This window comes from Cryptomeria japonica, chromosome 10 (assembly GCF_030272615.1).
Source record: "Cryptomeria japonica chromosome 10, Sugi_1.0, whole genome shotgun sequence".
NCBI lineage: Eukaryota > Viridiplantae > Streptophyta > Pinopsida > Cupressales > Cupressaceae > Cryptomeria > Cryptomeria japonica.
This window is the reverse complement of record NC_081414.1, coordinates 252,360,495-252,377,238: the sequence shown is the minus strand read 5'-3', so window position 1 is coordinate 252,377,238 and position 16,744 is coordinate 252,360,495. Positions and strand designations below refer to the sequence as shown.

Sequence of the window (16,744 nt, the reverse complement as noted above, 5' to 3'; positions counted from 1 at the left end):
TCACTATAGGACAAACTTCGGCTTGTTTTGCAAGACTTGGTAGAACCCTTCAACACAACCTCAACACATGTTAGTAATACATGTTAGACTAGCTGCTATGTAATGCTTAAGCAATCCAAGTGCGTAGTCTCAAGTCTCGACTTGATTCTCCATTTTTCTTTTCATATATCTATATCATATTCTCTCCATCTCAATCTACATCTTAGCAATATCGAATTCCACATTGAAAATTGAAAAATGGGGTGACAAGAAGCAATAGGGTAAAACACAAAGATGAAGGTTGAGCTAAGGATCTCCATGTTCATTCCTTTGTTTTCTAGACAACCAATCTCTTTAGAATTGGTGCGTGTTACATCTTATTAAATTAGCCTAGCTTAATCATTGAATTATTGTACTAATTGTTAAATGAAAACAACTAGGTAGACAATTTGATTATGTTGAGTATTGCTGAAATGTTAATGTTGACAACTAGTTGTGCAAGTGTGATAGCAATTGTTGGCATTCTCTCAAGTTGGAGAGAGTATCATTGAGGAAAAGGTTCTAGCAAGTGGAGGTGAACTTTTATGATAAGATTAACACATACATGCTCACCTAGACTCATGTACTTAGGTTGCATGTGTGTGAATAATGTTAGGTATTTCGGGTTTTGATATTTGAATAATTATATTATTTATGAATGATGCATAAATACATTTATACAAGAATAAAATCTCTTAATGGGAATCTAGTTTCATTAATTAATTGGCAGTATTGGGTCATGAGCCAAACTTAGCAAAAGAGTGTGCTACTTGTTGATATGTAGATGTATTCTGGCATTCCATCAAAACAGACCCAGACTAAATAGCAATTAGCATGGGAATGCATAGTAATGTTTTTGTTTTATTTAATTATTATTATAGCAAGGAAATAAAAAATCATTAAATAATTGGCTATATTGTGTCATGAGCCAAACTTAGCAAAAGAGTGTGTTACTTGTTGATATGTAGATGTATTTTGGCATTCCATCAAAATGGACCCAGACTAAATAGGAATTAGCATAGGAATGCATAATAATGTTTTTAATTTATTTAATTTTTTTTAATAGCAAGGAAATAAAAAATAAATTAAACAATAACATATCCTCAGCAGAGGAGAGATAGGAAGAACAAATCCTTGACAATGATCGACACACATCATGATCGCCTCCTCTCACAAAATGACATCGGGATGGGATGAGGGAATCATCATCCTCCAATCCACATCAAATAGGCTGATTAACTCGAGCCCAAACACTTACACCACAATATGAAGTTCACTAGCTCAAACAATTCACATACAACATCTTGTCTCAACTCAACTATGCACAAGTGGAAGACTGAGGTCCCTAAATGCCAACCAACCCTAGAGGAAGGCTTAGGACACCATAGGGATGATCAACAAGGGGTTTCAACCTCTACAAAACTTCACAAGACCTTATGAGACTTCTCTCGACAAACTCAACAATCTTCTTGGTCCTAGGTGCAATAGACGACCATCTTCAAGCAAAGGCACACAAACTGATGCACACGGCACTGAAAATTCTTATTGAAAACACACAAGGACCATGTCAGAGGTTCCCTAGACTCTCCAAGACTTGACAAACAATTTTCGTGAACAGGACACCCCCTTTTGGGGCCCGAAATTCCCACCCACAGACAATTGAAGACATTGGCGCTCTAGATGGACTAGGGCGCACACCTAGGACACTAGCGTGCCAGAGGGACAATAACACAACACGTTGGCATCCTTGTGTGCTAGTGTCCAATTTGTGCATTGATGTCCTTGGCAAACTAGCACCCACATTGTAGTCCTCCGAATGCGCATCTATCCTCACTAATGAGCTTCCCAAAGGCGGGGATTGGTCACTAGGACATCCCAAATAAATTGGACTATACAAAAGGTGCCCACGAAGCTCCAAGAATAGGAAAACACTAGAAAGACTTGGGGAAGAAGGAAGAAGAAAGACTTCCTTGGACACTAGACGTTGCTGACGCACAAAAGGAGATGATGGGGAGATGCAAAAATACCTTGCCAACATCCTACACTCCTGTCCTTAGCTAAAACAAGCAAGGACACATCCAAACGACACTTATGTTTACAACCCTTTTCAAGATGCATCCAAAGGTCTCCAATGAACTCGGAAATGTCACAACAAGATATGGTTTGCCACTAGAAGATATGACAACGACATGAGGGATCTACAAAACCCTCCAAGACAATTCAAATGCAACTAGATTCATTTTAAAACCAAAAAGAAGATTCCTACATACATTTTAACCATATGCAACATTCAAATTGAAAACAAGATGCAAGATATCTTGTGCTCGGTACCAACACTGACACACGCAACTGCTTAAATCAATTGCATATACATTCGAGTACAAATCCTTCTTGAAGAAAGTCCAAAATACAACATTACAATCTTTACATACCATATGATTCAAACATCCTTGAATTATACAAATTACATTTCATTGCAATAGCCAAAATGCATAAGAAAAACATGAGAAGAATCCATTGAGCATGCTCAGTTCGATATTCCCTAGATCCCAATAGTGGTCTACATGCCACCTGACCACATGGAACCAAACGGTCCACTCCCTCTGTGCAAGGAGATAGTCACAAAGGGCACAAACACTCATTCATGCATGCAGGACAACATGAGAGATGCAACACCCAATCTAACATGCAAAGTATATAGCATCAAAGCATGGAAATACACGACATCCAAGCACGCGCTATAAACACAACATCATAGGCCAATCGTACATAGAAATCACATAATCATCAATAACTCAACACCAACAGGGAAGGCATGAACATCTTCCAGGTGCTACTCAACTATAGGGCTAGATGTTAGAGAGCAAAAGTGGAGAGTGCCATCGCATAGTGCGAAAGGATGGCTCACGTGGAACTAAGTAGTTTCTCCAACATATGAAGGGACTTGATCTTACCAGATCCACCTCCCATCGACGACAAGTCTTCCCAAGTAATCACAAATCTTTACGAGCACTCAAGGCATGAGAGGGGCATCCATTATCTTGGTTCATTTTTCATTATTTTTCATTATTTTTCACCTATTACATAACGTCCCAATGGGTTATCTTGGATGCCCCTTTGTGCCTTGACTCCCATTGGATGCCACTCCCATCGTTGACTCTAATACCTACCGTAGGCTCATCACGTTCCAACGAATGCGGAAATCAAATCCAATATCAAATTGAAACAACATCACAATTCTCTTAATTTCACAACTTTTTTTGTCAAATAGCCATACTTTCACAAAATGCAGTAACCACATGAAATAGGATCGAAACTGATCCAAACCAAAATTTCATACTATAAATCCATCATTCCACATAATAATCCATCAAAATTTCACAAAAAATTCACTTTTTAAACATTTTCCCAAAATTCCTCAAAATTGGTGAATAGTATAATCCTCCATTAAAATAGCTTCAAGAACACATAAAATTCAAATTTCAATATTCTAAATTCTAAGAATACCCTTTTGGTCCTTAGGTGTCCAACAACGTAGTTTTAACATAAAAATGATATTTTCATCATTCTACAAAAAAATGGGCATGATAATAGTATAAAATGGAAACTTCATCTACTCACAATAATTAATCTACTCATCCAAATGGATTGGTCTAAACAAGGTAAATAGATCTTTTAATCATACAATTCATTCAAAAGCAACTAGAAACAAAAAGAATGAGAAATGAAATTCCTACCTAAAGATTGCTCCAAAATTGAAACATGAAAATCTTCAAATACGCCAAATGAAAGGGAAAAATCACGAAGCAGCTTAATCCCCTTCCCAATCCTAATCTTTTGCAACAATTCTCATCAACCCCCCCTCAAAATTGACTCCACAATCACTATTTCAAATTTCATGCGTAAAGACGGTTTCATGCTCTCAAAAATGACCAACAATTGATGGTGTCAAAATGAACTAATTCCCTTATAAAACCATATTGACTTTTTGAAAATAAAATAATAAAATAAATAAATAATTGAATATAACTTTAATTCCACATTCATAAACTCACCCTAATGAAATGCATATTAAAATGAGCGCCATATAAATATTCTCGAAACAATAAATAATCATTAAATCGCTAAAATCATATCAACACTAAATTTTATAAAAAATGCAAATTAGACAAACTCCCAAACACTCTTCACAGGTTGATCACATAGGGGAATGGGGTTTCCGAAATGTTACCAAACATGATATCTAGGGTATAACACTAGCATTAACATAGAAAATCATACTTGAACTGAGTACGGTAGAGTTAAACATATTTGGCCAATGTGACATCTCATAACCATCATCGGGGTATGCTTAGATTTGTGTAGCCAAGTGAAGTCAATACCCTATACCTGCAACCACTCAGCACAAATCAAGGGTGCTTGTGCATGTACATAATAGCCGAAGCACATACAATTTCCCCCAATGGGGTTAAATATCACATAAATAACTTTTATCTCATTTAACTCATATAAACATATTATCATTTAATTTCAACATCAACATTAATATCTCAAGCAATATAAATCAAAATCACATTATCATATCATCTCAACACACATTTTAATGCCACAATCACATTTAATCCTCATCTAACCAATATTTCAAACATCATGAAATTTAAGCATACCAAATTAGATAAATTGCCATTACTTACACAACACATGAAATATCATTACCAAAGAGCACATTAGGTCCACACAAAGAATTAGGCATAGTAATACATACATGCATCTCAATGCAAAAACACCAATGATCGACATGTTGAGGAATCTCCATTTTGAACATGTGGGTGGTCTGTACGCATCATGATACAAAAGGCACCCAATACACACTGAAGTAGAACATAGAATGATCACACCAAGGCAAAACAAAATCGCAATCCACACATCCCTAGAAACATGGTTGGAACATGCCAAGACCTACACATCTCAAGCTGCAAACAAGAGAGACATTACTTAAAAAAACTCGAGAACTTAAAAAATTGCTTAAATTTCATTAGAAACACATTTTTTTTTTGCAAAATTCAATTATAAGTTGCATCTAGTGAGTCCATAAAAGAGTACATAAAAGAAGCAAGTTGAGTCTATTTATATTTGATTGATTTGAATGCGAATTGGGTACAAAATGGCATCCTCATGTGGAATGCTGGTGGTTGATAGTTTGAAACAAAATGAAAATAGTAAACTATTTTGGTAAAACTAAAAGTAAGTACTACCTTAAAACATTTTACATCTTCCTCTTCCCAGCTCTACTAAAAACTAGGGGAGGGGTAGAACTAGAGTGTCTAGTCCTAAGAGTCTGCTATGGCTCCTTTGCCTCGGTTGGTATGACAGGCTATGGCTTGACCTCCATCTTGGATGTAGATGTTGGTGGCAATGACTCCCCAACCTCATCAATGCTACCCAATCCCAATGCTCCCTACTCCTCCAATGCTTGCCTCTCCAAATCATAGATCTCATCCTCTGTAAACAATGGAGGCTGCTCATCCCGCATTGTCCAACCATTGTAAGGATCTATCTCATCCAAATCAATTGGATCATTTGATATTTCCTCTACCTTTCTTGTATGCAATTGAAGATTGTATTGCATAAAGACAAGGTTATTGAGGCGTTTTTGAGCTAATTTGTTCCTCTTCTTCGTGTGGATGGCCTCAAACAAGCTCCAATTGTACTTATAGTTGGATGCACTACAAGGTTGGCATAAGATGCAGAGGTCAAATCTTTGGAGATTTGGGGTATTTCCACCTCAATTTTGTCCACCAAGACTCTACAAAATAAAATATCGAAGAGTTAGAAAGCAAAGTCAAAACATATTTTATCAAAATATCAATAGTTGTAAACTTGTAAATTTGAAATTTGTAACTTGTAAGATGCATGTGAAACACTCCAAATTTTTTACTTGGTGTTTGAGTGGTTCTTCCTTGCCTAGCTAGCTCTAAAGAAAAGAGCATCCGTTTTGATTCCCTATAACTTTGCAATTCATTGACAATGAGGTCTCTCACCTCAACTTGGGGTGCCATCCTCTGAATGCTTGTGAGGCCCACCATAACCTTTCCATTGGGATTTTAGTAAAAAAATTCGGGGTTGAGGAAGTACCCTCCTACATGAATGGGTTGGTGGAGTTGATTATTCCACCTATCAATAATCTCCCATATGGATCAAATTTGAGGCAGTCTCCCTTATAATAATTTCTGATAGACTCCTTGGTCCTATCCATGGCCTCATAAAGATACCCCATTGGGGTTTGATCCCCATCTACTAGGTGGAGAACTCTAACCAAGGGCTCCGACACGTACAATTTAAAAATACAAAAAGATTAAAGTTACAAATTTACAATGAAAGACTTAAATTAAAAAAAAATAATTAAATATTCAATTTGAATTTAAATTCAAAGTTTTGAAGTTACCTTCACAATCTCTGTAGCTCTTTGTGCAAACTGGTTGTCGAAGACTATGCATGCAACTCTCTTCCCTTTAGGCTTCTTCAAATAAGATGTATGCTTGACTCACAAATATTTGTTTGAAAGCCGTCTATGAACCAAGAATGCTTTGCAACGCTAAGAAAATTGTTGCAAGCCTTGTGACACTCAATCTTACCAACTCTTTCCCTTGGGTGTGATCTCTCATCAAGTGAAGAACCCAAGGGTGATTGTAGATAAATTTTGTGATCCTCCTTGCATCATCTACAATTGGTGTCATCCAATCAAGTTTGCCTATGTCCTCCAAAAGAATGTCAAGGACATGTGTTGTACAAAGTGTCCAAAAAAGTGCCCCGTGTTTCTCTTGGAGGATTCTCTAAGCCACCACATATGCTGCTGCATCATCAATTATTATTTGCACTGCATTTTCAATTCCCACCTCCATGACAACTTCCACCAACATTAGAGCCAAAGATTTTGCATTTTTCACTTTGTTGGAGGCATCCACCAATTTCAAAAAAACCACATCATTTTTGCAAGGTACCAAAAAATTAATGATGGTGTGGTTCTTCCCCTACGTCCAGCCATCAGAAAAAATAGTGCACCCATATTTTTCCCATTCTTTTCTTTGATCTTCTACCACTATTGTTGCCCTATCAGTTGCATCAATGAGCAACCTACAAATACAAAGTGAAATTAAGTATTTTAATTCTAAACAAAAACTAGCTTGAATTCAACATAAATTACTTTAAATTAAAGAACATAAATTTAGTCTAGAATTTAACATAAATTACTGTAAGTATAAACTATAAATTATCAAAAAATTTAAATTAACTAACCTCCCACTCAAGTCTTTGTGAGAAGGCGTCTTGTAGCCTTTTCCCACAATTGTCAATGTAGTAACCAAATTCTCTCAATGAGGATTATTTGCCACATTGACTGGATTTGTTACAATTGAAGTTTTATGCTTTACATTTAGCATTATATATACTTGTGAAAAAACTAAAAAGTCAGCTTGCTTTGTGATAAATAGTCATTAATCTAGTATGAAATGGAATGTAATAAAGCATATATAATGAAAGTGAATAAAGTGTTTGGTGATCAAATGCTCACAATGATGGTGAACGGTTCTGTTGTAAATAAAGGATTATGATAGATGCATTCTCCATATGTGATTGCGTTTATTTAATAGAGTTTATTGTGCCATTCAATGGACGTGAGTGGTTCGTTATGATATGCCATCATGCTGATATGCTCATCTTATTGCTAATATGTTCATTGTGATTGCCCATGCTCTGTGTATCTTTAATCAATCAATGTACCTCTAAAACTTGGACCCAGGAAAATCCGAAATATTATTTTTGACTTTGTTGCTGAGTTTAGTGGTTGTTAGCAGAGACAATGAGGTCACAGGTAGTTTTCTTTCCTCTCTATTTTGACAAGATAATAATCTTAGCATCATATTTTTTTTTATGCTTTATTTTGGTTGTTTCTTCTGGATTGCCTTCTAATTTTTCATTTAGTTAGTTGTTACATGTTATAGGGCTAGTGCAGATATTACCTTCTGCCTAATTGTATATTTCTTTTGCCTTGTTATTGTGCAAAGTTAGATCTCTTATGTATTGTATGCCATTCTGTGAGCATTGTCTTCAGGAGACTCTTGTAAATTTTTATTTCTCCATGGTCTATGGAGAACATTAACAAAACTCTGTTCTGTTTTATGAAATTCAGGAGAGATTCTACTTTGGGGATAATGTCCTGCCATGCTTTGAAAGTGGCATTCCATTGCTTAAACATCGGCTTTATGAACTTCCTGATTCTGAGAACGTGAGCTGTTTGAGGGCTTCATCAAATATTTCCATACTACTTATTTCAGAGCAGTATAAGATATTATGCGCATTCTAGGATTCTCAGCATTAGTCTATAAACTTGGCATTCCCAGATAATTTATGTACATTTGCACTCAGATCAAGATGCATTCATAATATAAAGACTTTTATTTTTTTAAAATAATATCATTCATCTGTGCATTTTTCAGATAAGCATAGCTTTTCCAGATGAGGGTTCTTGGAAACGGTTTCACAAACAGCTGCAGCACTTTCCTACTGTATGCATTTCTTTTCCATGCTGAATTCAATCATACTCCTTCCAATAAGAGATATAGATTAATATTTCAGTGCAAGAATTATTTTAGCACTTGAAGTCAAATTTCAGGTTATCTGTACAAAGGTCCGGGAAGGTGATCAACGATTTGTACGTCTCAAGGAGGGTAATCCTGCAGGCCGACATGTTGTCATAGTAGACGATCTAGTGCAGTCTGGTAGTACCCTTATTGAATGTCAGGTATGAATGTTATACATAAGTTTCTTGACTCTTGTGTATTCCTTTCTTCCTTTGGCTATGAGAAAGAAAAGAGTAAAATTCAAAAATGATTTAAGAGTAAGAAATTTCCTTGGATTTCACAGAATATAACTTCATTGGCAAAGAACTATTCACTGACATATAAAGTCCTAGATAAAGTGTTTGTACCTTTGTGTCATGTCAGAAAAAGAAAGTGGCAGGACAAAAATTGGGAAGAGAATATATGGCTTTTGTTGAATTCAAAACATAGTTTAAGATAGGTTTTAAAAAAATCATACCATAAAGGTCTTTTTTTAATTAATATAATTCGTTTTAGAATGATAACCCAAGTTTTGTGCTATATGTATTTTACCAAGTGAATGAATGGTGTATTGTAGACGTAGTTGACCACAACCAAAATTCGAATTTGTCTGTTTGCAAAGTCAAACATTGGGAATTCTCCATGCTTCTTTTTCACCATTTCTAATACTTGACAGTATTCTCTCAAAACAACTTGTATTTCTACCATACGAAAGAACTTAAATTAACTTTCAAAAAGTCTATTGCATTTTTAAAAAGCATAGACAAAATCCAATTGAATTTATTGGTTCAGTTAACCAAAAATTCTTTTAAATACTTTTTCTTGCATGTTAATTGTTTGTGTAAAGTCTTTTTCTTTTGATAGGGAAAGGAGTGTTAGGTTTTCAATGTGCTGCTTGGTTGCTGTTCTCCTACAGCTGGTTTTAAGAAATCAGTTTCTAGTTTTGGTGTTTTTGTGCTTCAGCTATGTGCTGAAAGCAGCTTTAAGTTTTAGTTTTAGTTTTGTTTGTTTCCTCTATTTTTTAGCCAAGCGCTGGGCTCTTCTAGTTTTCCTAGCTTTTCATTTATCTAGAGGGATTCTAGATTCATGATCATAAGCTATTTTTGTTTCTAGAATAAAGCGTTTTTTTATGCTTTATTTTGTTTTCTACTTTAGTTTTTTGGTAAAAGCCTATTCTATTAAATTTTGTGGTCTGAGTAAGTTGGATGTGTGTAAAACCTAGAAGATTTTCTTAGTCTATATAAGAGATCTTGGGCACATAACTCTTCAGTAGACAAAATATAGAATACAGAGAGTGTAATTCAATCTCAGTTTAACAGGTGATAGTATTTTAAGTGTTTATTGTTTGCATTTTCAGCAGTGTGTGTTTGTAAGTTATCATCTTCAGGTCTGTTGTTTTGATTGAATTTTTGGTTTGTAGTTAGGATAATTTTTCAGTGCAAAATCTGGTTACCATATTTTGAAAAATTAACAAGGATGGGTTGTACTGGGTCCCTTACCATATAAAAGGTAGACAACTGACCATTGAAAAATTTGAAATGATGTTCTAACTAAAATTGCATGATTCAATTGCCAATTTTTTGAAAAATGCTATGATATTATTTCTGAAACATCTGCACTTGTTTTTGTTTCTTTAAATAAGTACTAACATTTGGTTTTACAAACTATACAAAATGGATGTGTTCATTCACCATCTCATGCAGTCAATTACATTAAACCTGTATTGAATACTATCTTTCGAGCTTCAATACAAAACATGTTCTGCACACACTTGCAACTCCAGTTTAGGTTCTCACTAGCAGAAAACTATTTTGTCAGGTAGGAAATGGAATTGAATGGATATGAAATTTTTTAATCACCATCTCATGCAGTCAATTACATTGAACCTGTATTGAATACCATCCTTTGAGCTTCAATACAAAACATGTTCTGCACACACTTGCAACTCCAGTTTAGGTTCTCACTAGCAGAAAATGATTTTGTCGGGGTAGGAAATGGATTGGAATGGATATGAAAATAAAATAGTGAATATCTTATGAAGTACATATTAATCAACATGAAATGACTGTTCAGTTCATCTTTGAGATGATTGTTTGACTTCTATTGTATTTAAATAATAATAAATACTATTATTCCACTTATTACCTACACCTGGGATTATGTACAATAGTGTTACATTCCCCTTTTAATCCACAAGGGGTTATTATGAGACCAAATGTAATCTTCCCTCCAAAACGCTTTGTTTAGGATGTCAACTGGTTGTTCTACAGTTGGACAGTATTTTAGCTGTACGTTGATATATTGATGCTGAATTAAATGAAATTTTATGTCGATGTGCTTGGCTCTGTCATGAAAGATCAGATTTCTTACCCTTTTGATTGCAGAAGTGTTTTCGACCATGATAGGTGTTGAAGAAACTTGTTTCTCTTGCAAATCTTCAAGAATCCTTGAGAGCCAGAAAATGTCTCTTGTTACCTTTGAAGTTGCCACATATTCTGCTTCTACTAATGAGAGAATTGGCACTAATTGCTTCTTTGTCTTCAGAGAGATAATTGTTGATAGTCAGAATCTGAATATCTGACTAATTGAAACTTTTGTGACTAAGAGTATTTTAGTCCATAGTTCTGAGTTCCCATGAGATATTGAAGAACTCATTTTGCTGCTACCCAGTGATTTTCTCTAGGTTGTTGCATGAATTTAGAGAGGAATCCAACAAAAAAATCTTTGGTCTTGATGTTGCATAGACCATATTCTCAACAAGTGGTCCGTATTAAGCCACATCTACAAACTCCGCAGTATCATTTGACTTTTGTTTCAAATTTTGCTTCATAGGAGTACTGAGAGGTTTATAGTTTGTCATTCTAAGTTTGCTTAGAATTTCACCATTGTATTTTTGTTGATATACTTGGGTTTTTGAACTACTCCAATGCCCAAATAATAATGAAGGTGTCCCAAGTCAGTCATTTCAAACCCTTTCTTCATATCTGCTTTTATTGTTGTCATGTACTTTTCATTGTTATTTGTTATGAATTGGTTATCCACATATACAACCAAGTATAAAGTTGACCTGTCAACATTCTTGACAAAAAGAGTTTCATATTCAAACACAAAATGCTTGAAGTTCATCTTTAGGAGGTGTAGAGTAAGCTTTTCCTACCAAGCTCTTGGGGATTGTTTCAAACCAAAGAAGGATTTTATCAATTTGTGCACTTTTTGTTCTTGATTTTCAATTGCAAAACCTTTTGCTTGAAACATGTATATTGTTTCTGTGAGATTATCCACCTATTTTGTGCTGCCAAAGCAAATAAAGTACAAGGTAGTCTAATTTTTTATAGATGCAAATGTTTCTTCATAGTTGATGCCTTCTTTTCGAGGATACCCTTTTGCCAGAAGCTTGGCTTTATATCTGTCATGTAAGCTTTCATTGTTTCTTTGAGATTACCATTTAGAAAAATTCCACCCATTTTGTTCTGCCAAAGCAAACAAAGTACAAATGGTAGTCCACTTTGATATAGGTGCAATGGTTTCTTCATAGTTGATGCCTTCTTTTTGAGCATACGCCTTTACCATAAGCTTGGTTTTATGTTTGTCAAGTCAGCATCCACTTTGTACTTGTTCAAAAAGAGCCATTTGCAGCCAATATACTTCCCATGAAGGCAACAATTCACACTCACAAATTCCATTCTTCAACAACATATCACATTCACTTTCAAAAGTTTTCCTCCACACATCAGTCTTTTCGGTTTCTTTGTAGGACTTTGGTTTTAAATCAACTGCAATGTTGATTTCTTCTTTTCGATGCCAACCTATGTTGAGATTTTTAATCTTATCTTAAATTTCTTCAAAGGGGTCTTCTTGTTGTTGGGCAATATTCACTTGTAAAACATATTAAACTTTTCAAAAATGTCCCTGATTGGATAGGGGACATGTAGACATCCCCCAACCATCCTGGGGCCATCCCCTATGTCCTAGTATTGTCCATAACAAATTAAAAAAAACACATTTTTAAATTAAAAAAGGGATGGGCAAGCCCACAAGGACCCCCCACCCATTTGAACAACTTCTAAACCTAATTTAACCCTCAAATGAACGAAAATGAAAAAAACTATCTCATTTTTCCAAACTTTTGCAGAAGAGTAGCAGTAAAAAAGAGGAGAGAACAATAGTGGAAAGAAGGCACTAGGGCATCAATCTACTACATTTTAGTTAAGTTCATTGAAAGTTTGTTTTTTCATTTTTTTTTCTTTTGCATTCTAAAAGTTTGTTTTTCAAAATTTTGAGCGCATAGGGAGGGCAATTTGATTGTATTTTTTATTTTATTTGAATCTGCAGCTCTCTTTTATATTCTTAACAAAAAAAAACCCATGAGCAACAGTGAGAATAGTGATAGTGAAGATGTTGAAATTCAAATGCAAGAAAGAAGTAGAGCTTGAACTCATAGAAGTATGGCTTCCATTGGGAGTTCTTCAAGGAATGGGAGTGTAATAGGGTCAACAAGTACAACCAACCCATTTGAATGTCCTTCCAAACTCCTCTAAACCTATGCAAAAGGTTGATTTAACACCAAGAAACCTCTCTTATAATTCGCATCATGAATAGACAAAGATAAGAAAATAAATTCAGGGGGGAGGAGAGTATGGCTATGCCATTTGTGCAATAAAGACTATTGGGACAGCTATATTAGTGTTTATTGTTATCTTTTGTGAATAGGTGGTCAAGGGGTGAAAGGTTGTGAAAAGGTACTCTAGCTAAGAAGGCTGAGGCAACTAGATTGCATATGGAGGTGGCGGTGTTGTAACCTTTTCACACATCCCCCCATTGCAAATGGGGCTTTTTTGGTCTTCTTGGTCTTTTGGTTGCGGTTCTCTGGGTCTTTTCGCAATAGTCCCTTTGGTATCCCTAGGTTTGCAAGAGTTTTGAGTAAATTTGACTTAGTCTGGAGCCTGTTTTGTCTATTTTAGGGTTTTTGCCCTTCAAACTTAAAATTGAGGTCATTTTCTTGGGGTTTTGGAAAATCTGAGCGTTGCAATGAAGTTAGAACCCTTTCAAGGAAGCTACCAATGAAATTTGAGAGAATTTTGAGCACTTACTATTTTTAGTAAGTTTCACTGCGTCCCGGGTTGACCTAATTTTGTATTTAAACAAACTTACTATTTTTAGCAGTTTCTATTTTTAGTAGTCTATTTTTAGTGTCACCCTGTCCCGGTTTGCCCTAATTTGATGTTTGGAAGTACGTACTTTTTTAGTAAATCTATTTTTGGCAGGTCCATCTCATGCAGTGCTCAGGACACTGATGGCAGAGCATTCTTGAAAATCCAAGTCCAAATCTGGAAAATTGAAAAAGCAGGGAGATTTGTATGAAATTGTTGCGATAAGTTATTGAAGTAATAAACAGTGATACATTGTTCTCTGATGGTGTTCATATGTGTTATTTCTTAACTTGCATGGTTTCACCTTGCTCACTTAGTTTAGTTTTGTTTCAAGCATTTAGATGAATGAGATAGATTACATTGCTTTGTGGTGAGATCAATACTCTCATACCTTTTGCTGATAGATGATTTTTATCAGCAATGCAAGGTTGGACTGAGCTATTTTATGTGTGTGTTCTTAATTTGGACTGTTGGATGAACATTGTTCTTTGATGGTGTTCATTAATGGTTTAAAATCTTATAAGCACAACCTCTAAAGATTGCAGCCGCTTTATGTAGTTGTTTGAAAGTGGCGAAGTAAAGTGTGGTCGATCCCGTTGGAATCATTGTTATCTGTCAAGTTCTTAGATTTAGCTTAGTCTTCCTAAAACCGTTCCCCTTTAATTTTTTTTTAATCGATTTAAAAAAAAAAAATCGTTGGTGGTTCGTGGGTTTTTTTTAAGCTGTAATTCGAAGTTCGTTTTTGAGGCAATTTTTGGTTCGAAATTTTCGTTCAAGGGTTTACATGATTTTCTGGTTTGATCGAGGGTTTCTGTTCGCGTTTTTTGTGTGCACAAAGTGATTTTTCAGCGCTGTTTTCTGAGCCAGTCGATTTTTTTGGGGCTTCATTTTTCCTAGCGACTTTGTTCATTCTGCGTTTTTTTTCCTGATGGGATTTTTGTGTGGGTGCAAAGTTTTTTTTGGTGTGTTTTACACCTGGGACGTGTCTGTATATCGCGTTTTTCACGATTTTTAGGAGATGTTTTCTGGGCGCGTGAAGAACCTGAGGCGTGATTTTTCCGCGATTCTACTCGTGATTTCGGCAGGTGTTTTTGTAGGGTTTTGTGGTTTTGCCTACATTCAAAGGGTTATTTCGCGATTTTTTTCTGGATCTTTTTGGACGATGGCGGCACCTATTTCACCCTACGTTTTAGATCCGTGTTCTTTTTCTGGGCGGCGTGGTTTTTACCGAGATGTTTGGCGGATATTTTGAATTCACGGTTTTTTTTTTTTTGGCAGCTTCCTTATGCCCGCGGCTGCGTTTTTTTGGTTTGCGACGAGTTTGTTAGAAGTCGCGACCCAGCAACTGGGTGTGATCCGTGTCAGGATTTTTCTGTTTGGGTTTTAAAATTTTTGTCCAAAAAAATAATAATTATTTTTTCAGGTTTTCCTGTTTTGGGTTATAAGAATTTTTTCCTTAAAAGTTATTTTACTGGGTTTTCTGATTTTTCTCCTCAAAAAATCATGGGAGGGTTTTGCTGGATTTTTCCTAAAAAATCAGGGAGTGATGTTTTACGGCGTGATGCTTGAAATTTTACCACGTGATGTCTGGTGTTTTGTCACGTGATGTCTGATGTTTCACCACATGATGTCTGGTGTTTTGCTGCATGATGTTTGGGGTTTTATTGCGTGATGTTTTAGGGTTTTGTTCAATTTTTTCCTCAAAAATTGATTAAAGGTTTTGTTCCTGTTTAGTTTTTGCCACATTTTTCCACAAAAAATGATGATTTGTAACTTCAGTTTTGGATGGTTTGCTGATATTTCCTCAAAATCGTGGTTTTAGGTTTCAGTTTGGTTACCCAACCTCAGGTTGGATGGATTTGGTAATCTTGGTCATTAACACTTTGCAGATCCAGGGAGGGCAGCAAAGTGTTCTTTTCATTTGTGATCAAAAGATCTGCAGTGTCTTTTGTAGGGTAGTTAGTAGATAGAATGACCATTAAGGGAGGGTATTAGAATTTTTAATTATTATTTTATTAGTATTTTAATGGTCATTAGTGTGATTTTTGCTTTATTTAGTTTTCTATTTTTCGCTTCTATTTTTAGAAGCAGTTGTTTCTTTTTAGAAACATCACCGCTTGTAATCGCCTATTTAAACGACTCTACAATTGAGTAAAGTGATCTGATTATTTTGAGCAATCAATTTTTCACTGACAATTCATTGAAGTTAGAAGGCAAGAATGGGAACCAATTGGTGCCTTCAACAGTAGATTTCAAAGGGCCTATTCCAGGCTACGTATGCTGTACAACGTGAATGATGAAGCAGCTAGACAAATCTATTATGTAGCCTTGGATTGTTTTACTTCCATGTTCATTCAGTAGGCCAATCCAAATGATTTGAAGGCAGCCTACAACGAAGCTGTCAAGATCGATCTTCTATCGCTAACAATTGTTGCAGGGACACCCACTTACTTTGGACAAACGGGCACAACAAATCATGCCTTGGCTATCAATCCAGTTCCTACTCTCGCAAATCAATTGGTGCCACATCTAGGAGCTCCGATGTCACAAGTGATGCCACCACAACCTGTTTATCTGCAGAACACAACATCTTCATCCAGAACTCAAGAAGAAAAGGATAAGATAAAAGAACTGATTGAGCAAGTGAAAAAGCTGTCAACTGAGGTGACTTACCTCAGAAATCAGAACAACTAGATGTAGAGCAGGCAAAGGAATTATTAGGCACATCAAGGTGCCAATAGAGGATATCAAAATAATCCTCCCAATCACCAAGAAAACCATCAAGGGCACAATTCAGAACATCAAGATAATAATCATGGTTTTCAAAATAATAATAACCAAGGATTCCATAAGAGATCATAGAATACCGCACCGAACAATGGAGGGGTGCCTTCATCGTTGGATAATCCACCACCCTCTGAGAATTGGTCGACAGACAAAGTTTTCCTTGCAGATGGC

At 35.6% G+C, this 16,744-nt stretch overlaps 1 protein-coding gene across 2 annotated transcripts in view; it reads left to right on the top strand.

The window, feature by feature from the left end:
* Nucleotides 1–16,744, top strand: part of LOC131059843 (ribose-phosphate pyrophosphokinase 4) — a 137,623-nt gene that overhangs the window by 72,784 nt on the left and 48,095 nt on the right. For both annotated transcript variants that reach the window (XM_057992893.2, XM_057992892.2), the window contains exons 3-5: nucleotides 8,207–8,302; nucleotides 8,514–8,582; nucleotides 8,690–8,818. In XM_057992893.2, coding sequence (XP_057848876.1) covers nucleotides 8,207–8,302; nucleotides 8,514–8,582; nucleotides 8,690–8,818 — 294 coding nt within the window. The remainder of the gene's footprint in view (nucleotides 1–8,206; nucleotides 8,303–8,513; nucleotides 8,583–8,689; nucleotides 8,819–16,744) is intronic.